Source organism: Colletotrichum spaethianum, assembly GCF_022836535.1.
Source record: "Colletotrichum spaethianum MAFF 239500 DNA, contig11, whole genome shotgun sequence".
Taxonomy (NCBI): domain Eukaryota; kingdom Fungi; phylum Ascomycota; class Sordariomycetes; order Glomerellales; family Glomerellaceae; genus Colletotrichum; species Colletotrichum spaethianum.
This window is the reverse complement of record NW_026054781.1, coordinates 63,804-86,187: the sequence shown is the minus strand read 5'-3', so window position 1 is coordinate 86,187 and position 22,384 is coordinate 63,804. Positions and strand designations below refer to the sequence as shown.

Below are 22,384 nucleotides of genomic sequence, written 5' to 3'. Positions count from 1 at the left end.
GGTCACGGCACCCTAGCCAGCCGTCCCAGGGTGCACGCTGGCTTATCCGCAGTTCTAGCACCTCGCACCGTCGAGCTTCCCTCGTCGAGTCGGAGAAGGGTTCCCGTACCTGTCGCGGGGCGCGTCTCGTCAACGACACGCAAGTCGGTGGAGAGCAGAGCAAGAGAGAGAGACGTGGAAGGTTTCCCAACGATCTGGCCATGCGCCGATCGCCCGCCCTACTGGCCAATCACGCCGACGACAATTCCAGAAACGATGCGACGAGCGACGGCGTGCGGCACCCATCCCCGGCGCGGTGGGCCCCGTTTGCCAGCCCCGAACCCCAAGCGGTGAGGGAGAGCTCTGCAAGCTCCCATCTCGGATTCTCACCAGGTACCTGGGGCCCTGGGTTCCTCATAGCCCTGGCGGTCGCCTTGTCTCCTGTCTGCCAGGCTGTCGAGTCTGTATTTATGCTATCCTACACTACTGCCCCATCGTTGGCAAGCAATGCAATTCCCCACCATGTAGGTAGTTTGGCCTTGGCTCAGTGCGATCATCGGAGTTCAGGGCAACGGCATCCTCCTTTTAGAACGTCTTGCCTATTACACAGGACCGCCAGCCAGTCAAGTTGATCGAGCGAAGCCCATCCAGGCATGCCCAGCCGAGACGCAGGCGATCATGGGGTCGCAGGTCGCAGGTCCCTCCCTCCCCCTCCCAGCGGCAATGCGGCAGGGGGGCAGCGCTAGCCCCAGCATGTCTTGGTAGGCAGGTGTGGCAGGGGGAGGGAAACCAAACCTTTCAGGGCGACTGACGACGAAGAAGATGCCCAGGACGTATCTGTCCTTGACTCGAGACCAGAATGGACGTGAAAACAGGCAAACAGGACCGGAAGCTTGGGAAAAGAGCGAGAATGGAGACGAAGGACAGACGAAAGGAGAAGAGCGCCAATGCGTGTCTCGGTCATCAATCGTCAAGCGGGAGACCAGCCGTGCCTTAGCAGCTCTGACGGTTCATCCGAGGGGCCCCGGGTGCGTAAGATTCCTCGATTGAGGTGTAGGAGCAGTGGCTGTCAGTGGTGCGAGTGTGAGAGAGCGCTCCTGCGGGTGTGAGCTGTTGGTCGACCAAAGTGACCTGCGTGAGTGAGTGAGTGAGCGTCCGGTCAGCGAGCGGTTGCAGTGCGGTGTTGGTACCGGTGTGTGTTTGGTGTGGTGGAGCGGCGGGAAGCAGCCTGCATGTACCCGTCCTCTACGACTCTATGTAGCAACGGGAGAGGGAGAGACCCGCAGCTTGGCCCAAGCTCCTCAACGTCTCGAAGCTTTGGACGCTTCTTTCCCCCGACTGGCCGCCGTGGGCTGGGGCTGGGGATGGGGGAACTTTGTGGGAGTCTGGCAGGGCGCCCTGTTTTCCGGTTCCTGTTCCTGTTCCCGTCCCTGCTCGCCTCAAGTTCCCCTGTGGGAACTGTCGAGGCAAAGCCCAGGCAGTGTAGAGTTTCCCCCCAGCAGCAGGTTCCTGGACGGAACTTTTTGGGAGTCGACAAGCACAGCACAGCATATCATAGCATAGCCAACTCAGCTCAACAAGCATCTTGATGGATACGGCTCCGACACGGCACGGCTTGGTTCGCAAAGCCGTCGTCGTATCCCTGAATTTACGTCTACCGGTATAGCACAGAGGCAATGAAGTAGTGTACGTACACTGCCAACTCCATCCGTACATGATGTACAGGGACACACAAACAAACAACAAGAGCAGCAAAGCCCGGTGGACCAGACACGTACGTACTGGCGGACCTTTGGCTCGCGGAATTTGGCGTTCTGGAGACTTATTCATGCGACGGGGGGGCCAAGTCCCCGGCCGGCAAAGCAGATGTGCTGGCTCGTTAGCAGGCTGCTTTGCCTCATTGCCATCCCGAGCCATCCACCCCGATACGGTATGGACGTCTCTACATTGTATTTTCTGTTGAGAGTGTGTCCAACAGCCAGCCCAGCCCGTTTCTTATCGGTATCGTCGGGGGCACGCGACGCACCACCCACCGTAGAGCCGTGGGAACGACGTTGGAACGTGCCTGTCTGATGTTCGCTCTTGGCTGCCGTCTCTGCTTTTGTGGTCTGCAATGCAAAGCTGGCTGCCCGGCCTGCCTCCCCTCCCTTGGTTTGGGATCTGCCTTCACTCAAGTCTCGAGTCCTCGGGTCTCTCTCGTCAATAATTTCCCTCCCTCCCCTCTTCCTCCCCCCCTTAGGCTGCTCCCTGCACGATTGATAATCTGACAATCTGACACCCGAAAGCCAGTTCGCAGGCCGCACTTGGAAAGACTAGTCTAGACTCGCACACCACAGTGACGCACGGAGGGGCACTCACAACACATTGATGCGTGGGCGGGATGCTCGCTCGTTCTCGCGCCCATCCAAGCACCGGGCAAAGCAGACCACCCAGAAACCCTCCGCGCTATGGCAACGCAGGGCACTAGGTATTGCACTCGACTGCTGCTCGTCCGTCCCGCCCGGCGCCCGCCTTGGCAGGGTCACGAAGCTGCTTCATCAAAGTGCCTGACCGCTCCAAGACACGCGACTCCCGCCAGTTCCAGGTTTGTGTCGCCGACTCCTCTACTCCCATCTGCCTCTCGGCACCATTTGCCCTTTTCCGTCGCCTCATTTTCTGCGTCTCTCGCCAAGAAGCCCCCACTCTGTACATCAGTTCTGCAAACGGGAACCGTTCCATCTCGGAGCCCATCAAGACAGACACACAGGCGTTGACGGCAGTGGCAGATAGTCGGAAACTCTGTGAAAGTCGGTCCATGAAACCAGATCCCCTAGCTGTCCACATCCAGCGGTCACGGTAAACGATCTTCCCCTCCCCCTCCCTCCCTCCTCCCGATTAACCACTGAACATGCCACACCTGCACCATTCCCCTCCCGTCGTCAGCTCACGCGCCCCCGTAGATCCGCCGGTTCTGGTTCCAACCCTCTACCCAGATACCCCCAGCGTGGTTCCTGTTGTTTAGTCGTCCTACTTACTTCCTCTGCCACGGTGCAATGTACTGACACGGTCAGAAGGATGTATCCAAGGTCTAACCAGGTCCTTTTGCCTTTGGACTCGGCGACTTTCACCGTCGAGCTAGAACCAGGCGAATGCTTCCGGGAGAAGACCAAGACTAACACTCGCCTTATGCACGTGCAGTGGCATGATAGCGTGCATGTCAAGACCGCCCCAAAACAACCTTTGAATGCCGACACGTACATTGCATCCCCCACTCAACCAACCAAAGATAGACCTTGGCTCTCGTCCCTGTGTGTCCCTCCCCATGTCCCACCCCTGCTGATCCTGATTGGATCCCTCCCCAACAATACCGGTACGGGGGTACTTCACTCTGGGGGTCGGTCTGTCAGTCTATCTCCCACTCGACTCACTCAACTGGCTCGACTCGCTCACTGATTGAGCCTGGTTCACACAGGTCCAGCACACCGAAAGAGGCGCCTTTTCGACAGGGAAACAGGGAAACGCCTCTCACCCGCTCCACTCCCGGCACCCGGCTCGCCCTCCGCCAAAAGAGCCAAACGCAAACTGTGGACGGTGGGCCCAACGCTGTTGCTGCTGACCTTGCGCCTCCGCCGTCCACACCGGACCTCCGGGTACATCCACCTCCTTCGTACCTCGCACACGGACGACGAGCGCGACCTGTACCTGAACCCCAATTCCACGTCTCCTACAACGACAAGTACCTCCTTGCGCTGTTGTATTGCTGGCCCCCTCTCTTCGCCCTCACCTACCGTAAAACCCATTCCACCACCGTTCTCATCCCATCCATCCCATCTCCCCCCGAACCCAGACCCAAGGACGCCAGGGCAGCGGCTTGCAGACATCCCACCGCCGCCCATGCCCGTCCCATCCCCAATCCAAACCTGGCTCTAGTCCATCTCTTCCGCTCCCAGTTCCAGGCTCAGGGGTGTGCGTGAATGCTTGTCTGTGTATGAGAAGGGCGGGTGTGGGTGTGGGTGTGGTGTCTGTAGCGTGCAGCGTGTGAAGCTCTGTCTCTGATCTCTCTCATCTCCAATCTGTCTCCCGTCCTCGCTCCCTCGTCCCTCCTTCTGTGCGTATATCTGCCGTGCGACTCCCTCCCCCCTCTCTCGTTCTCCCTCCCATCGTCCATCGTCTCTCAAAGCTACCCACCCGTCCGTGTCTCTGTACTTTGTGCTGCTATACCCAACACCGAACAATTTCTCGACTTTCGTCTCCCATCTCTCGACTGTCCGTCTAATCGACATCCATCTTCCTCAACCGCAATCAATCCACTACTAGCCTGGTCGGCACTTACACCACGTACACAACCACTTCCCATCAGAACTCCCAACAAATCAACACCCGCCCGCCATCATGTCGCGCATCACCGCCCCCGTTGCGAAGCTCACCCGCTCCATCAACTCGGCCGCCACGGCCAGCCGCTCCAGCGGCCTCCTCGAGTCGCACTACAATGTCAACCAGGGCGCCGTCCTGATGCCAAAGTACGCCGAGCTCCTCAAGAACCGGAGCCCCCGCGAGCACGACGTATGTTTCTCTCCCCCGCTCCAAAACCTCCCCTCCCCTTCCCAAAACCTGACAGGAGGAACAAAAAACCCCGACTAACACCGTCGCAGTCCGCCCGCACCCTCACAACCACCCACCGCCCAACCCCGCAACCCATGCGCGCCTCCCACCGCCAGATGCAGACCTTCTCCTCGTCCGCATCCTCCGCGGCCCCCATCGCCTCCATGGACTTCACCACCCTGCCCATGTCCTACGAGCCCCAGGTCTCCAACGAGTTCGCCGGCATGCGCATGCCCCTGCTCCCGGACTCCTTCACCACAAAACACCAGTCCCTCTACGAGCAGCCCGCCGTCGAGGACCTCCCGCTCTCCCGGCCCGAGATCTCCGTCGTCGCCGCCCACCCGGAGAACGTCACCACCGCCGCCGCCCTGACCGAGATTGAGGGCTTCGGCGTCGACGGCGTCGAGCTCAAGTGGGCCCACGAGAGCGAGGCCGCCGCCGAGGAGGCCTACCAGCCCGGCCTTAGGGACCTGTGGAAGGGCCTCGTCAACGACGTCATGGGCTCGCAGCAGCAAAAGGCCGCCTTCTAGACGGCCGTCGTCGTCATGCTCCTCACGGGCCGAGGAGTAACTGTGAGAGGAGATGAATGCACTCCTCTTTTTCTTTTGTTGGTAAAAGATGAGAGAGAAAGGGGCGATGATTATCATGATGTGAAACTACAAAGCAAAGCGGTTGATATTCTTACGGTTGGGCCTGCTTTGGATGGGAAGCGGCCGCAACGGGTTCTCGGTTATTTAACATGAGTTTTTAATAGCTACCTGATGGCGGAATGGGATGGGATGGGACGGACCAACTCGAGGGGAGACTCGGGGGTTTAACTGGGCACGAGGACCATTATGAAATTCCACGGCTCGATTTGGATCTTGCACAAGCAGATCTGACCCAACACACTCGTCCCAAACTCGATCACCGTGACACTTGCAAGACGTATGATTGTGATAAACTTTTGATTGCCAATTTGGTATCGCCCTATGCCTTACACTCCTTTCCGCGAGCATGATACCGCGATTCCTTATGAAAACTGCTTGTTTGCTGAGCCCTGACAGCCTTGATTTCTTCTTCAACTCCCCCCTCATACATTACACGGGCATCCCGGCGTGGCAGCTTCTGCTTGTTGTCTGCCCCGAACGCTTCGCGCCTAGTCTCTCGGTCCGCATCCGCCGCAGCCTGATCTGAACCCTCAAAACCGTCCCCACCAGACCTTTCCCCTGCCTTATTCACCGTTTCTTCATCGTCGGGCGAGGCTTGCACTCGTCCGCCTGGACGGGGTGCAGCATCACCTTGATGGGGTACTGCTGAGTGTTGTGCTGGAAGCCCTTGCTCCAGTCATAGCTGATGCCGTAGGCGAAGATGGAGCCGTTCTTGTTGAAGGTGGTGGCCGTGATGCTGCCGCCGACGTTCGGGTATCCCTTGAGACGGTGCTTCGCGTCCTTGTCCCAGAAGTGGAAGGTGCCGTCCGAGCCGGCGGTGCTGAAAGTGCCGTGGACGGGGTGGAAGGAGATGTCGTTAACGGCGTAGACGTTGGTGACGTTGTTCGCGGGGGGTCGCGATGGCACTTGAATGAAAAGTTGGAGCTGTACACATGTTAGCCGTCTGCCGTTGTCGTCCTCGAGGCCCATTCTGTTCAAACTTACCTAGCATCCTTATCCTCAACATACTGGATCGCGCAACGGCCCTCGATACTGCCAATGGCAAACCCGGCGGCGTCGGTGAAGCAGCTGACGACCCTGGTCTGCCACTTGAGCGGGCTCTGGAGCGTCTTGTAGAACTTTGTCGGGTTCTTGAGGTCCACGACGTTGATGTATCGGTCGGCGGTGCCGATGACGAGCAGGTCGTTGCGCACGTCGATGGAGTACACGCGCTCCTGGCAGGTGAGCGTCGCCGCGGGCGTGGGCGACCGCATGTCCCAGTACTTGACCGTCTTGTCCCAGGAGCCCGACACGGCCATGGTGCCGTTGGCCGAGTCGAAGAAGCGGACGCACTTGACCGGCTGCTCGTGCTCGCCGATCTTGATCGTCTGCTGCGAGGCGAGGTCGCAGGCCTTGACGGCCTTGTCGGCGCCGCCGGAGAGGACCTTTGTGCCGTCCTGTTCGGGTAGAGTTAGCAAAGGGTATACGCAAACTCAAGAGATATGACGTCGTCGTACCTTGGAGAAGTCGCAGTTCAACACGGGTCCATCGTGTTCGTAGGCGTGCCGTCCCTCGCTCTGGCCGTTCTGTGCAATCTCGTATATCCTGACCTTCTTGTCCCAACTGGCTACTGCCAGAAAGTCGCTGGCCTGGTTCTGGGCGGGGGAGAAGGCGAGGTCGGAGATGCTGTCCTCGGGAGGGTTGTTGAGCGCAACGTCCTGCTTCAGGTCGCCAACAGTGTTGCTCGACGAAGACGAGGACGCGCTGCCGAACAGGCCCGACATGGTGTCGTTTGTGTGTCGGTCAACCTATGTGTGGAAGAGCGGTGTTGCTTCGATGCGTTCGAGCGGGGAGACGAAGTGAAATTGGTGTCGAGGTGCTTGGTCGGACGGTTGAGCAGGGGAGCGAGGTCGACGACAGCTTCAAATAGCTGCTGAAAATCGATCTTGGGGGGTGAAGCTCCAGCCCAGGCAGGAAGGCAGTCGCGATGCGAAAAGTGAACGCTGCTTCCCCATTGGCTGCAAAAGCCACAAGGCTGGGTGCCTGCGTGCCTGCCTCTCTTTTGCCTGGGTACCTTACCAAGCTGTAAGTGCTAACGTGAGAGGTCAAGCCACACCACACCACCTCGAGCCCGGTTCCCCCCACTGGGTAGGCTGATCAGCCACAAGCGGCGCCCCACCTGCGGCTCGACTTTTTTCTTTATAAAAAAACTGCGAGCTTCACGTCTTCCCTCTTTCCTTCTTCTTCTCTTCAACCCCCCTCGCCCGACAAATCGCCATCGAAGCTCACAAACAGAGACGTCTTTCTAAGGCGTCTCGGTCCTCTGGACCAAGAGAAGGCTTTGGGAGAAAGTCCCCGGACACACGTTATTCCCCCCCTTCTGGGGGCGGAACCAAAACGCCGCGGAAACGCGCCGCCATAGAAGCACAGCGGCTGACCTCCAAGACCTGCGTCCGGACGTAATGGCTTCTCTGCCCGCCCCGCTCCGTCGCTACATCGTCGGCGTTCTGCCCTTTCGAGACCTGAGTCTGCTTGTCCCGGGACCATATGGATGAAGATATGAGTCCGCGCCTGGGATCGGGAGACTTGGTGTGCTTGGGTAGGGCTGGTGCCTTTGATGACGGGGTGGCCGCGTGTGAGAGGTCGCCTGCCGGGCGAATTCAAGGGTTCGTCGGAGGAGTCTTTCGTCGAGATCGATAGGTATGCGATTGCCCGTCCTCCCCTTCGCCGGGGTGGGCGTGTTACTCGATGGGGCTTATTCTTGGTGCGAGGGGGGTTCAAGCAAAACCCGGGCATTTCTTGCCTGTCCGCCATGGGGCTAGACACCTACACTCTGGACTTCGTGGGAAGTCTCCCCCGTCTATGATGCCCTGGACAAGCGAGAGAGGTCTGTCTACACATTTTTCACGTTCGATGATGATTACCAAATAGAGTCAAGCACTGAGGTGAGAGTCCTTAGGGGCCGCCATTGTGACGACAAAACATGCGTTATGGTATCTGATGAACACTTTAAATATTTCGTTTTCGTTTCCTTCCATTATCAATGTCTTGGCTCGAGGTTGTTTGCCTCTGAGTTCCATCATGATACATAAAATAGTAATAAAAAAGAAACATGAACATGCATGGTATATCTAAACCCGTGAAAAGTTGCGATCCCTGCGCCGACCCTAGGCCGTCTTTCGTAAAGCCCACCCCAAATAACTCCATAAATAAATGCAGGTCATTGCAGACATGATGCCATCCACATATATCGTTGCCGTCACATTAAGCCCCCGAGCACGACCTTGCCAATGTTCCCCATCTCCGTCTTGATGTGCGCTCTGCTGTTGTCCTCAAACTCCTTGACGACGCCCTGCACAATGATCTTGCGCACCTTGGCGTCTGCTTTCGCAAACAGCTCGGCAATCGGCGTCGTCGTCTCCCTCGGCGTGGGCACCAGGGTCAGCACCTTTGAGTAGACATCGATGAGCACCTCGCAGAGCGTCGCAAACGTCTCGTAAAAGTCGGGCTCGAACGGCAGCGACGGCGTCAGCAGGTACGTGTACACCTCGCCCGGAAGCAGGTCGTTGTCGCTGGACGCGAATGACATGACGCTCGCGCTCGCGCTCGACGAGCCCCCAATGCCGCCGTAGCTGCTGGCGCTCCCTGGGTCCGAGTCGAGCGGGTATCCAATGTCGTTGGCGCCGCTCGTACTGCGCCGCGACTTCCCGCCCTGGCGCCGGAACATGGACGGCAGTCGCGCGCGCGAGAGCGAGCTCGTGGAGCTGCCGCCTTCGCTGTGGAGCTGCTGGAAGGACTCGAACTCTTGGAGGAGGTTGTTGAGACTGCGGAGGAACTCGATCGGGGTGTTGGCGTAGAGGTCGACAACGGTGGGGAGGGAGAGGCCGAGCAAGAGGTAGTTTGTGGCCCGGCGAGCGAGCTTCCGCGATTCGTACGAGGGCATGCGGGCCAGGTCGGGCTTGTCGAAGAGGATCGTGTTGAACCAGTACACTCGGCCTTCGTGTCTGTTTGAGGGGGCAAATCAGTTAGTCGTCAAAGGGATAACTACAGTAGAGAACGAAGAAAGGGGCACATACGCCTTGCGCAGGTAGTCCAGGGTCGATATCCTCTTGTTGGCCATTTCCAGCATCTGCATGTGTAACACGACGGACTCGCTCGACTGCCACATGTTGGGGTGCGTCGCAGACACGGGCGGGGGCTGTAGCCGGTCGCTGGGCGCGATGCTCGTCGAGCCGGTCTGCGTGCGGCTCAGCATCCTGGTGAAGCTGTCGGCGGAGGCGGGGCTCTGGATGTTTTCCGTGTCGCGGGTGATCTTTGCGGCGGCGGCGAGGGCGAAGTCGGGGAGTGCGGGCGGGACGTTGCGGTCGGTGACTACGACATTGCCTCCTGCGGCGGAGCTGGAGCTGTTGGCGCGGCGCTTGGAGGGGGAGCTGAAGGAGGTCTTGCGGCCGAAGGAGGTCTTGCGATCCTTGACCAGGACGTTGGGGCCGGAAGGCTGCTGGAGGGGCGGCGGGAAGAAGGGCGAGGGCTGCGGCGGCGGTTGGGTCTGGGACGGCTGAGGTTGCTGCTGCTGCTGCTGCTGCTGTTCGCCTGATGACGTGCCGGGGCGAGACTTTGAGGAGGAGGAGAAGAAGGAGGAGGAGAAGAATGGTGCATTGGCGGCCGTGGGCGTTGAGCCGGATCGCTGCATGTCTTTGAGTTGGCCGGGGGGGCCTAGAGGCTGAGCCTGGGAAAGGGCTGGCTGGATGGGTACGGGAGACGAAGGGCGACGTGATGGTTCGTCCGTCAGGGGAGAGAGGAGGGGGGGCAGCAACCAACAACCAGGTTCAGGAGTCCGGCGATGGAGGGCGCCGGGCGAGGGGCCGGTTCGATCGGTGGGTTGGGTTGCGCAGCTCTCCAATCCAGGTGCAGGCCGAGGTGGTATTGGGCCCGGAGCTATGGGAGGTGGTGTTGCGGCCGGCGGTGCTTGGAATCCCGCAGCTAGGTTTGTCGCGCGCGGTGCGTATGCGTGGTGTGGTGTGTGTGTGTGTGGTCAATGGGAGGGGGGGTTGTTTGTCGCGCAGGACCGCCGTGGAGCGACTTTCTGCTTGAACCTGCCAGGGTTGCTTAAACCAGATTATCCTTTTTTTCTTGCTTGCTATGCGTTCGCTGGAAACCTTCCGTCGGTTGCGGGTGGCTCTCTTCCCCCTTGCTTAGCACTATGACTTGCTTTGCTTTGTCCGCCCACTCTCCGGTTGGTCGCTTCGAGGTTTGGAGGCCACTTTTTCGTGCCGGGTTCCTGCTGACGAACGCTATGCTGTTCTGCAGGGCGGAGATGGTTTGCGACGCTCGCAGTAGCAATAGTTCCTTTGCCCCCGTTCAGTGGTCGCGAGAGGAGCAGCGTAAGATTAGCGCAAGGCCCCTTGCTGCTGCACTTGATGCAGGATGCGATTCGGACAGATTGGGGCTAGGCTAGCAGCGAAAGCCTGCAGGTTGAGTTTAATGAAGAATGGAGACGGGGAGCGCTGCGCGGGGTGACGAGAGTTGCTTCTTCCAGAGTCCTGACGAGCCTGTGACGGTCGTGATGCAGGAGGACTGCTAGGATGGGCCGTCGAGAGGGGGGGGGAGAGAGTTGCTCGTGTTGTTTGTGTTTGTTTTGATGTTGCTTCGATGGTATGAAAAGTGGACGGCCACAGCTGGGATATGGACCTTGGGTGGGATTCCAAGTCGCAGAGGCGAATGCTTGGTTGAGTGTGGATTCGGCTGGACTAGGTAGGGGGGATTGGACGCATTAGGCGAGAAGGGATGATGTGCGTCTTATTTCTTCCACTCCTATCTATGTAGGTTGGATTAGGTGGTGCGGTGTGGTTTTCAGGTGTTGGTTGTGTCCGGCGTACGGAAGGCCACCGTAGGTGCGTAGTAGGCAGTCGTTGAGAGAGGGATGATGAGCAAGGTCTCGATGCAATGTATCGGTTTTGTCCGTTCGCGGCCGTGTCTTTGTGTCGGTATGACGATCTCGGTAGTCGTGGCTCTTGGGAGGGGACGGGACGCAGTCGGGGGGGTTGCTTTCTGAGACCCTGGCGGGGCTCGGAGCTTTTTTTCAAAAGGTTATCGAGCCGCAAATTGAACGAGAGCCGTGCCTGGGGTTCATCTGGGCAGCGAGCGAGCATAAGAGCAAGAGAGGATAAAACAAAATAAACCCCTCGAACAAAATGAGCCGCCGGAAATCACCGAACCAAATACTGGTACCTGGGAGCTCCGATGCTGTGCGTCCCGCAGGCGACGGGAAAAGGGCGAGGTCAAACCGCCCTCGACATCGGCTCATCCTACATCCAATTGACTCAGTCGACCGAGTCCTACGTCCAAGTCCAGCTGCGTTCATCCCTGCGGTCCGGCGGCATAGGTGCCTCGCTGCTCATGGCCGTCCACGACCGCGAGTCGACCGATGCTATGACGCCGTCTTTCCCCAAAGTCGAGGGTCGCCTCCATTCCGGACATCTGGATGGGGGGACAAGGCCAGCCACTCGACCAGGACCGACCGTGTGATGCCGAAAGTTTGGGGAAACGGCCACAGCTTCGGCGAAAATGTCCAGGCCAGGGCAGGCCAGGGCAGCTCGGAGGAATGTGCCGCGAGCGGGAGTTGGTCGAACCGCACGCCACATTCCTTGCTTGAAGCGGGCGTCGACACTCATTATCGCGTCCAAGTTACACATTTGAGGCAGAGAGTATCACCACGCCACTGTCCATGTTCTCGATATCCGCCCGCCGGGGGAAGACACAACCCGCCGATGGCTGGCAGAAATCCAGAGCATTCATTCCCCGGAAGGCGTGCTAAGCTTCCCCTACCCTTGCCACTCCGGTGCTCCTTCGCTGCCATTCGCACTGCTAGCCAAGTCTGATTCCATCGTGAAACCCTTCCCCTCTCCACCAAGCGTACCCAAAGTACGCCCTTCCCTTCGTGCACAACATCCGTGGGATATCAACACAACAACAACAAAAACAACTATAACCACAGTGATCGCCAAGGGAAGCTACCAGCCCCCCCTCCCCCTTTCCCGGATCAAGGGAGCCGTCTGCCCCCCAAGCGGTTAACGCCCAAGCACCCGCACATACTCTCCCCTCACCCCCGTCCTCCTCCAAGTGACCAACGCCAGGCCGTTGAATTTACCTTGGTCCTCAGCAGGTTTAAAAAGCCCCGAACGAACTGCCAAGTGCCCAAAGCGCAGAGCTACGACCTCCGGGCCAGAGCACGCGCCTTTGGTTGAGTTGATCCTCTTACCATTGCCCGCGGGCCTCTGCCCTCTTCTCCGCAAAGACCCTGAAGCATTCCAGAAGCTCGAATCCCACGTGGACCGGACGCCCGGCAGGAACGCTACCCCTTCATGTCCTCGCCCACGCGACGGGGCTTGTTTCTTGACCAGAGCCACATCGCCACCGCCGTCAACGAGGAGTCCCCCTCCCTATCACAACCCTGCCAACCACCGTAGCACGAAGCACTGGTCACACGCCAAGCGCTGTCTGTTTTGATTAGATGGAAGAGGGGGCCCGACGTCCCATCACCCGCTTGACGCGCTAGATATCTCTTGCTTCGACTGTCGCTTTGGACGAATGGAACGGAGGGGCTGCTTCGTATGTTTTCTATGGTACCAGCCGGCCGGTTCAAGTTGGCACTTGGTAGGGACTACTTTTGAGTTTGGGCACATCGGACTGGCTGTGTGTCACAATTCTTAATGTCTTCATTATTGGGATTATTACATTACGGCTATCCGGCCTATATTCCCCAAATATTATGCCATGTATCTACCCTCTCCCCTACGCAGCCATAAGCGTGGCCGCCGGGAACAGCGCCGACGTCGCCGTCGTCGCGCAAACACAGCCCTGGCCCGCGACGCTGGTGACCGGCGGGGCGTCGCAGGTCGAGTACGGCTCATGCGCCGCAAACGTTGGGTCCGGCTGCGGCTCGATAATCTCCGCCTTGACGAAGACAGGGATGATCTGGCCCGTTGACAGGCGGAAGGCGCGGTGGTTCAGCGACGCCAGGAGCTTGGTGATCTGGCCCGAGTGGGCCGTGATGCTGACCCAGGTCTTGTCGTCGGTGCGGAAGACGTCGTCGAGGACCTCCTTGGACCGCACCGCCTGCGCGTCGCTCGTCTCGCTCTCGTTGCGGCGCCAGAGCTCGTCGTACTCGGTGAAGCCGGCCTCGAACTCGAAAAAGGGGAACGTCTCCTCGATGTACGTCTTGTTGGAGCGCCAGTTGCACGTGTGCACCGTCATGCCCTCGCGGAAGCCCTCCTTGACGACCGGTACGAAGGGCCTGTCGGCGGGCACCTCGATGTCGCCAAAGGTGATGTTGGCCGTGTAGCCGCAGCGGATCAGCGGGCTGGTGTAGTACGACTCGAAGTAGGGCATCTTCTGGGTCGCGTAGCGGTCCTTGAAGTAGGCGTTGGCCTTGTAGGCCTCGGCCTCGCCGGCCGGCGTCAGGAGCGGGTCGGCCCAGCGCGCAGTGCCGTTGCCGTCTCGCTCGGCCCAGTAGCACTAAAGTCGCGTTAGCCGGTGGGAGTCATTCGGGTGCTTGGGGCAGTCTCACGTTCCAGGCGGGGGTGCCGTAGAATGTCTCGGCGGCGTTGTGCCAACCCTCACCGTGGCGGCCCATGAACAACAGCTTGTACTGGACGCTGTCGCTCTTGCGGCAGCCCGAGTTCAGGTACTGAACCCAGTGCTCGAAACGCTGCCATTGCGTCTTGACGCCTTCGGGGTCGAAGTGTTTGTCGGTCGGGTACGTCCTGTTGAGGAGACCGAAGTTGACCGTCGCCTGCCGGACGCGTTAGTGGGCGTCAACTCATTTCAATGCGGCAGATGTGGACCTACGTAGTCAAAGCCACTCGGGTCGGTGCTGTTGTCGTCCTGCAAGAAGTAGCCAGGGAGAGACGTGTACTTGATGTCCTTTCCCTCGGCCTGAGGCCAGGCGGCGAGCGCAGCGGGCACGAGAGCGAGGATGGTTGAAAACACGAGACCCTTCATCTTGCTGGAGAGCGATCGTCGACGAGATGCGCGGGAGGGCTGGATCTGGGGACAGGTACACTGCAGCGTCGCATGCGGGGGAGAAGCCTCTTGATAAATACCACCACCGATTCCGACGATCTCCGCTTCAGGACCCCATTGTTTTTTTTATCGGCCATTGATGCGCCATGCCGGGCCAATTTACCTAGATCGATATCGGCGAGGCTCAAAGTCGAGATGTCATCCGAAAAAAAATATATAGTACCCGCGGGCCTGGAAAGTTGTTCTGGAGGATGGTGATCCCTGGCGGTGACCAATGGCTGGGCAACCTGGTGTGCACGTGGGCTGCTTTTTGACGGCCGTGTTCGGTATTCCTGGCTGTGGATGAGACCCAACCACGGTTTCTCCGGGTGTTCCTGAGTGCTCTGTCGTCAACTTTGATGGAGGCAGCCAAGACATTTAAAGAGGCTCATCAAGGGGGAAAACGATATTACTGGGGAGACGCCCGCTTGGAGCCGACAATGCTCGGTGAAGATGCCGTTCGAAGCACTTGCTCGGTCTGGGCGCACCACCTCGCGCATCTTCCCACCCTCCGTCGTCATGGCCCAATGATTCAAGGCTTGAGGAAATGAAGTCGGGAAACTCCCGGAAGGAAATAAAGCCTCTTGAGAAATCAGCTGACAAGGGTTCGCGGCTGAGGCGCGTACCAAGAAGCCGGTCAGGAACATGTGCCCATGCATTTTCCGTCCCATGTCCTTTTTTTGTTGGGACGAATTGACAGGTACGCAGGCGACGAGTGGTGGTGAACGGTGGACATGTGAAAGGGGCGGGCACTGGACCAAACTCAGTGCCCGCAACGTCGTCAGTGGAAGGAACCAGAGAGAATAGACCCCGTGGCCGCCGTTGCGTGGCCGGTCCGGCCGCTGGGAGCACGGGTGGGTCTCGGCTATCGCAGTGGCGCTGGAACCTCGCCAATCACGCGGCGCCGCTACGGGGGCGGGACGTCGCGGGCCACCACCACCAGCAGCTCACACACTCATACCGTTGCGCACTACACTGCTGCTCATGTGAAATCCGCCAGTCGGTGAAACGGTCGGGGATATCATCTGCCTTTATTGACGCAACACCAGCAGCTTTACTTTTACCGCAAGGAAGCCCATCTCATTCAGTCGAGCTCCAGGACCCCGCGCAACCGACTCCTCAAAACGTTACCCACCATGGTGAACTCCGACCCTGAGCATCCCCCTGGCGAGCCGGCCCCTGAGATCCTCGAGGAGCGCATCTGGATCGATGGCTGCTTCGACTTTTTCCACCACGGTGAGCTATTGAGCCCATGGTGAACTCGTCCCAGAGCCAGTCTTGCTGATGATCATCGTAGGCCATGCCGGAGCCATCGTGCAAGCCCGCCAGCTGGGCAGCGAGCTGTACATCGGTGTCCACTCCGACGAGGCCATCCTCGAGAACAAGGGCCCGACAGTCATGAACCTGCAAGAGCGGTAGGCTCCCCCGAGCCCACAAGTTGCGCCGTTGTCACTCACATCATCAGCCTGGCCGCCGTCGACGCCTGCCGCTGGGTCACAAAGTCCATCGGCCGGGCCCCCTACGTCACGCAGCTCGAATGGATCAGCCACTACGGCTGCAAGTACGTCGTGCACGGCGACGACATCACCTCGGACGCCGACGGCTACGACTGCTACCGCTTCGTCAAGGAGGCCGGCCGCTTCAAGGTCGTCAAGCGCACCCCGAGCATCTCCACCACCGACCTCGTCGGCCGCATGCTCCTGTGCACAAAGACCCACTTCATCAAGTCCCTCGAGAAGCAGCTCGCCGGCGAGGAGGGCCAGGGCACCTCCGAGGCCGCCATCAAGGCCGAGGCCGAGGCCATGACGGAGCGCATGAAGCTCTACGCCACCGACGAGACGGGCAAGAACCCCGGCGTCGAGGTGTGGTTCTGGTCCGCCTCCGGCGAGGCCAAGGCCGAGGCCGTCGTCGAGGAGAAGGGCGACTTTAGACGGTTCCTGCCCGGCAAGGGCCCGAAGCCTGGCCAGCGCGTCGTCTACGTCGATGGCGGCTTCGACCTGTTCTCCAGCGGACACATTGAGTTCCTGCGCCGGGTGGTTGAGGCCGAGGAGGAGCTGGCCCGCAAGGAAGGATGGTACTCGGAGCAGGCCATCAACGAGCGCGTCGGCAAGGGTGGCGACTACCCGCCCGCGTACGTCGTGGCCGGCATCCACTCGGACGAGGAGATTAACCACTGGAAGGGCATCAACTACCCCATCATGAACATTTACGAGCGCGGACTGTGCGTGTTGCAGTGCAGGGTAGGCATCGACACCCCCATCCCCCCCATACCATGACGAGTGCCGGTGCTAACAGGTCACAGTACGTCAACGCCGTCGTCTTCGGCGCGCCCTTCTCGCCGACCAAGGCCTACCTCACGGCGCTGCCGTGGGGCACCCCGGACGCCGTGTACCACGGCCCCACGGCCTTCATGCCGCTGACGTACGACCCGTACACGGCGCCCAAGGAGATGGGCATCATGCGGGAGGTGGGCGAGCACGAGTTTGCGGGCGTCAACGCCGGCACCATCGTGCAGCGCATCATGAAGAGCCGCGACATGTACGAGGAGCGGCAGCGCAAGAAGGGCATCAAGGCCGAGGGCGAGACCGCGGCGCGGGACCGCGAGATGCTGGAGCAGGAGCAGGCGAGGCGCGAGGCCGAGCGGGCGCGCAAGTGAGGAGGACACGGCGGGCGGCTGGCGTGCGTGCCCTTCATTCGGGGCTGGGGTTTTTTTTTTTTTTTTTTTTTTTGCGGGACTGGCCGCGTTATCAAGTTGGCGCAGGCGATAGCATGGTTTAATTTGGATACCTTTGGGAGCATTCCTCGCGATTGGAGGGCGAGGGCCGGCCTTCAACAGGTCTAGGGCCGGGCGAAGCAGGAAGCACCACATCAGACGACACCGTGGGAATCAGATTTGCAACATCCTCCATCTTTGGTTTGCTGGCTACTGCGTGCCAGGGCTTGGCATGCCGTGCTTGTGTGTGTGTGTATCAGAATCGTAAGCGCAGCAATTGTGTCCGGTGTCACGCCAGACCGCTTCTACCGGATGATGGGCATAGGAGGTGAGATGCCAATTCAAGTTGAGGGTTATAAATGCGGTGTCAGGAATGGCTTTGTGTCAAGCCACGCACAAGTACCCCGCTATTTCATGTCAAGTGACCATGTCAGTGAACAGGCGGTCGCGTCCCCTCATGCTGGCCGGTCCAAGCGCGTAGAGAACGGCAATGTTGTTTCCCCTCTCATGGAGTACGCGGCAGTATGTAGCAATAGGACCGCAGTGGCAGCAGCCACCAGTATTGTAGCTATTGTGTCTGCAACCCAGACACATTTGACACGCGGCACAGCCCAATAGACGCTTATGCAAGAATCCCGCAGAGGCCTGTTCACCGGCAGTCCAGAACGACATTACCAGACTCTTGCTGTTAGACTTGGAGCCTCAACCTAATCAGACGAGAGCCCGTTCTCAGTTACAGTCGAGGATACTTTAATATGCTGTTGCTTTAAATCGTAATACATCTCCAGAACCGTGTGCTTTCTTCGTTCAAGCCGCCCCTTCCGCTCTCGAATGGTTGTTGCTAGAGACACGGAGTATCTTTGCTGCACATCGTATAGAAGCTTACCTTGCAGGGGGAAACAGGACGAAATTATTCTAAGCAGGAAGGTAGGCTGAAGCGTTCAATTGTAACGCCGCCACATCGGTAGTCCTTTGAGCTGTATGCTGGTCTAGGTCCAAAGCGCACAATCGACGAACAAGTGAGACGTGACCGCAGCGGATGCGGATTCCGCGGACGTTGCCAGTCTTCGAGAGGGTCTGGAGGATCACACCTATACTGTCATTCTAACCATTTCGATGCTCGCGGACATGTCGGCGCGCGACATGGTAGTCAGCTTGACCAAGGCAGCGGGCCTCTCGGATGGCTTTAGATTGACAACGAAGCAAGGTAGAGCGGCGCGGTGCTCAACCGTGTCGAAATGGAACAGGGAGCTGAGGAGAGAACCATTTGTCATGATTCACACTGCACCAAATGTCCATTGGTTTCTCATTGCCATGGTGAAACTCCGAGAACACTCCTCTCCTACATTGACCCCACGCACAAGGCACACAGGATCCCGCACGATTGTCTCGCCGCTGCCCCTGTCACTAACCGGCGTCTCAGCGACGCTCCATATAACATTATCATCGGCGTTGATGGTTCATTGGTAAAATCCCCCGTTGCTGTCGAGCAGCGTCGGGGAGCCGGCGGTTAGAACTCCCCTCGGCGCAATCCCTGTTGCTTTTTGGGGGTGCCTCCTTTGCCAAAGAAGTCGGTTTGCGGGCTCTGATCATACATGCACTCACGCCGGCTTGTGCAAGACCATCTATTCATCTTACTCACTTCGCTGTATTCTAACGGGACAAGTGCCATAAGGAAATCACAACGGTTGTAATGGTTGCTGCTACCTAGGCAAATCAACCCAAATCTGCCGATTGCTGAACTGCACTCGAGACCTGTGAGTGTGGGTAACCTGGCCCACGGGGTAGAGGCCACAATATCCCGAGCTCTCCGGCTCCATCTGACGCCAGCAAAGGTTTAACCGTGCTGGGAGTTCATCGCATTGCCAGAAGTTTATTCAAATAGCCAGGGGCAGAATCACTTACTTCCAAGGAGCCTACCCGCTACTCCTTTCCCCTGCAATCGATTCAAGAGATCCAAAGAAGCCCCACATGAAAATTATAGCATCATAGTCTCAGGCAGTTACATACCTAGTATAACTGCTGCTAAAATAGCTACTAGTACAGCCCTGCTGAGGTGGTTTCACTCTGCGTACCTAACCAACAGGACTAGCGAGATTCACTGCAACTAACCCGGCTTCAACTTATTCAAAGCGTGATGTTATATCAACAAGCGTTCAATATAACTAGCGATCGACGTCTCTGATAAGCGGAAAGACTCTCCCTGGAAATCATCGTACTTGTATTTATACTCCTTCAACATCTGCTGCTCTCGTCGCATTGCCACCTCTTCAACACGGGATAAAGGTGTTGAAAGCAATACCAAACAGCCCCTCTGTAATACTATCTAGCCCCAGCATACAGTGTCAAAAGAACCCCAACACTAACCTTGCGCACAACGACCCTCCTGGACCTGCGTCTCTTACTTGCCTCACGTCACCAACCATGAAGGCCGATTTCATTCCAACTCTACTGCTCACCATCCTCGTAGGATCAGGCACAGCGGCCGCTTATTGCCAATATGTGACTGATATCGGCGGCCTAATATGTCAGAGAAAAGGGAAGGGGACAGTCAATGGTGGTGAATGTAGCTTCTTGATTGATTGTGGGAACGACAACTGCACTTGGTCAGGCGAAAACCCACCAGGGTGCATTAAGTCATGTTACATCATGGATGTATGATATCGTAAACAATGGATTTTAAACTCGGCATGTGCCACATTGCGCAATGACCTATTAAACAGCGATTTATATAAGATATATCATCTTATCTAACTTTGTGTGATTTTGATTCGGTCTGACTGCTACTGCTCCTGACGCTTGATAATGTTTGTTAGTAGAATAGCCGATACCAATCAGTCAACAATTGCCCACCTGTCGTTCCCCTGATTGTGTGCTGCCACGCTACCACATACGCTCCTGCGATGGATCCATTGAAAACAACCCTTGGCCTCTTGTTGCTTAACTATTGATTGTTCAGCTGCTTGAAGGAAATGAACTAAACGGATCAAATCGAGGCCTTCAAATCTGTCTATCTGGTAGTGCGAATAGCGACATAAAGCAAGCAAGGTTGTGTGAACGAGCAACTACCTGTTCTATTTTGTCTGGTCATCTTCATTTTCCGCTTATCCTTGCGGCAGATCTACGAGCACGCCAGTGTACCCTCTTGTTGAACCCCCTCTTACAGAAGCAATTCCACGTTCATCCCTGCAAGATCTTGCTGTTTCGGACAAACTCCTTGAAATCCACCAGCTTGTCTTCTAAGATCTCGTGACTCTTCTCTAATCCTTCACCGTTGTAATATCCCGGCTTCTCGTTGAGCAGATGGGTCTCCAGTATCTCTTGCGCGGTATTCAGCGGGATGAAACTCTTGTAGGTCGCTTCGTCCAACTGGATGAGCTGCGTCTTCTTTCCTCCTTCTTTACTGATAATGTCGAGGATTTGGTCTGCCGTATAGTAGCCTTCGGCGCCGAGAATGCGAGCTCCTAGAAGGGAAACCCTTTTTCTAATAATGGCTTTGACGAACTTGCCTGTCAAATAATCAGTAAACAATCTTGTAAGTATCATGAGATTTGTGCAAGATTTTTGTAAGTCATGATACATACCAGTGTCTTTCTTGATGTCAATCAGAGGAAATTTAGCATCCTTTCCGGTTGGAAGTGCCCACGTCAACGTTCCGTCTTCGTCCCTTTGCGTAAACGTCTCCAGATTGCTCATGAAGTATCCTGCCAGAAAGAAGGTCGCTGGTATGCCGCTATCCCGGATGTATTCCTCAACATCAGCCTTGCCATCGAAATGAGGCAGGTGAGTAAGGCGCCCCTTTGACGTTTTAGTGACGTTCACGCTCGATGAGTAGATGAGGTGCTGGACGCCGAGGTCTTTGCACACATCCGCGACATTTTTGCCTTGGGTAACTTCGTCCGTGGTACCGTGGGTTTCCCAGTAGTTTGTGACCAAAAACACTGTATGTGAGTTTTGGACTGCTTTTTGCAGACTTTGTTTTGACATCATGTCCGCCTAAATTGCATCACATTAGCATCAGTAATTGGTTATGGATGTGCTGTGAGAAAAACAGTAAACTCACAACTACCAATTCTACACCCTTCTTCACAAGCTCTTGGGCGGCAGGCTTCGATATGTTGCGGGTGATGCCGCGGATCTTGAACTCTTTGGAGAGTGTAACGTCGGCGAGGATGCTCTCTATGACGGATCCACCTTGGTTGCCCGTGGCGCCAAAGACAGTGATAAGTTTGGACATGTTGAGGGAATAATAGACTGAAACTGGTTTGCTGTGTCTGTGTAGAAAAAGCTAGTTATTTTCATCAATACAACTGCTTTCGACGAAGCTACGTTCTTCTTATACGCACAAGTTCGAGCGGAAGTATACACTCGGCAATAGACCAAGTGGACACTTAGGGAAACCGTGCAGCTTGACTAATCATTGAAAAAACTTACGCGGTACAATGAAGACTAGTTCGAGTCTAATGCCGAGTCCGATTCCAAGCTGAGACCCGATTTTAATCCTCTGGTCTTATCCCGAATCTAATTCCGAGTAAATAAGAAAGAACTAGCGGAATTAAAAGGGTACTAATGCCCCGAATTATGGATATTCTAGACCCAGCCAATCAGGCGATATCATGCATTTCTAAGCTCTTTACATTTTCATTATACAAACAGTTTCAAGATAGAGGAACCTCATATAGGCATCTAACTTAAAATCACAATACAAATATCCCTTGCTCCCACCTTTGATCAATGTAGCCTGTTGCTACCGTGAGTGTTTTATCCACCCCATTCCAAAGCTACGTTAATTCACACAATATTATTATGGCACCAACACAATCCCAAAAAAGAGCCGTAGAGCTCGCACATGGCAACCTCTTCGACGTCTTTGGCAACTACGACACTGTTTCGCGCCACAAAGCAATTGCATCACTGTACCATGAGAGTGCCGTCATCTATGAGCCCCATGGCGTAATCATCAAAGGACACGATGCTATCGACAAACACATTCAGGGGTTGCTCGAGAACAATGCGGGTTGGGAGTTCAAGACAGTTGGGCCGGTGAAGCAGGTACAAGACCTCGTGTCTATTGCATGGACGTTCGGGCCCAATGGGAACCCGATTCTGGAGGGCGCGGATCATATCATCGTAGAGAATGGGAAAATCAAGGCCGTCTATGTAGTACTAGGGGACCAGGCCGACATTAAGTCCTAGTTGTTTAGGTGAACGGGAAAAGGTGGGAGTAAAGTATTGTTTAAGGGGAGATCACTGTCGAATTAATAACCCTGTCTTTCTAAATGGCGTCCTTTAAATAACATCAATTCCTTCGGCGACTGGCTTCAGGGCTAGCCTGTTGACCTGCTAGCCAGCAACCCTCAGTATCCAATCATCACTACCGGCAGCCCTGGTATAAGGTTCTGATTCCTTTCTTTCATCCAGG

General features: G+C 56.9%; 8 protein-coding genes across 8 annotated transcripts; 3 read left to right on the top strand and 5 right to left on the bottom strand.

The window, feature by feature from the left end:
• Positions 1–2,442: 2,442 nt before the first annotated feature.
• Positions 2,443–2,631, bottom strand: ColSpa_04959 (uncharacterized protein; the record flags this gene model as incomplete). The annotated part of the gene is made up of 1 exon (XM_049271171.1): positions 2,443–2,631. One exon carries the CDS (start codon positions 2,629–2,631, stop codon positions 2,443–2,445), a length of 189 nt encoding a protein of 62 aa, XP_049127128.1.
• A 1,719-nt stretch (positions 2,632–4,350) lies between these two features.
• On the top strand, positions 4,351–5,090 carry ColSpa_04958 (uncharacterized protein; the record flags this gene model as incomplete). Its single annotated transcript, XM_049271170.1, has 2 exons — positions 4,351–4,521; positions 4,611–5,090. The coding sequence occupies 2 exons, from the start codon at positions 4,351–4,353 to the stop codon at positions 5,088–5,090; spliced, it is 651 nt and encodes a 216-aa protein (XP_049127127.1).
• A 687-nt stretch (positions 5,091–5,777) lies between these two features.
• Positions 5,778–6,973, bottom strand: ColSpa_04957 (nucleoporin GLE2; the record flags this gene model as incomplete). Its single annotated transcript, XM_049271169.1, is given in 3 exon segments — positions 5,778–6,180; positions 6,195–6,646; positions 6,707–6,973. 3 exon segments carry the CDS (start codon positions 6,971–6,973, stop codon positions 5,778–5,780), a joined length of 1,122 nt encoding a protein of 373 aa, XP_049127126.1.
• Positions 6,974–8,448: 1,475 nt separating this feature from the next.
• Positions 8,449–9,879, bottom strand: ColSpa_04956 (uncharacterized protein; the record flags this gene model as incomplete). The annotated part of the gene is made up of 2 exons (XM_049271168.1): positions 8,449–9,193; positions 9,266–9,879. 2 exons carry the CDS (start codon positions 9,877–9,879, stop codon positions 8,449–8,451), a joined length of 1,359 nt encoding a protein of 452 aa, XP_049127125.1.
• Positions 9,880–12,980: 3,101 nt separating this feature from the next.
• ColSpa_04955 (putative phosphoketolase) lies at positions 12,981–14,189 on the bottom strand (the record flags this gene model as incomplete). The annotated part of the gene is made up of 3 exons (XM_049271167.1): positions 12,981–13,703; positions 13,756–13,980; positions 14,037–14,189. The coding sequence occupies 3 exons, from the start codon at positions 14,187–14,189 to the stop codon at positions 12,981–12,983; spliced, it is 1,101 nt and encodes a 366-aa protein (XP_049127124.1).
• Positions 14,190–15,385: 1,196 nt separating this feature from the next.
• ColSpa_04954 (ethanolamine-phosphate cytidylyltransferase) lies at positions 15,386–16,905 on the top strand (the record flags this gene model as incomplete). The annotated part of the gene is made up of 4 exons (XM_049271166.1): positions 15,386–15,485; positions 15,520–15,664; positions 15,688–16,489; positions 16,552–16,905. The coding sequence occupies 4 exons, from the start codon at positions 15,386–15,388 to the stop codon at positions 16,903–16,905; spliced, it is 1,401 nt and encodes a 466-aa protein (XP_049127123.1).
• A 3,237-nt stretch (positions 16,906–20,142) lies between these two features.
• On the bottom strand, positions 20,143–21,199 carry ColSpa_04953 (NmrA-like family domain-containing protein 1; the record flags this gene model as incomplete). Its single annotated transcript, XM_049271165.1, has 2 exons — positions 20,143–20,958; positions 21,026–21,199. The coding sequence occupies 2 exons, from the start codon at positions 21,197–21,199 to the stop codon at positions 20,143–20,145; spliced, it is 990 nt and encodes a 329-aa protein (XP_049127122.1).
• A 569-nt stretch (positions 21,200–21,768) lies between these two features.
• Positions 21,769–22,158, top strand: ColSpa_04952 (uncharacterized protein; the record flags this gene model as incomplete). The annotated part of the gene is made up of 1 exon (XM_049271164.1): positions 21,769–22,158. The coding sequence occupies one exon, from the start codon at positions 21,769–21,771 to the stop codon at positions 22,156–22,158; it is 390 nt and encodes a 129-aa protein (XP_049127121.1).
• Between the last annotated feature and the right edge of the window lie 226 nt (positions 22,159–22,384).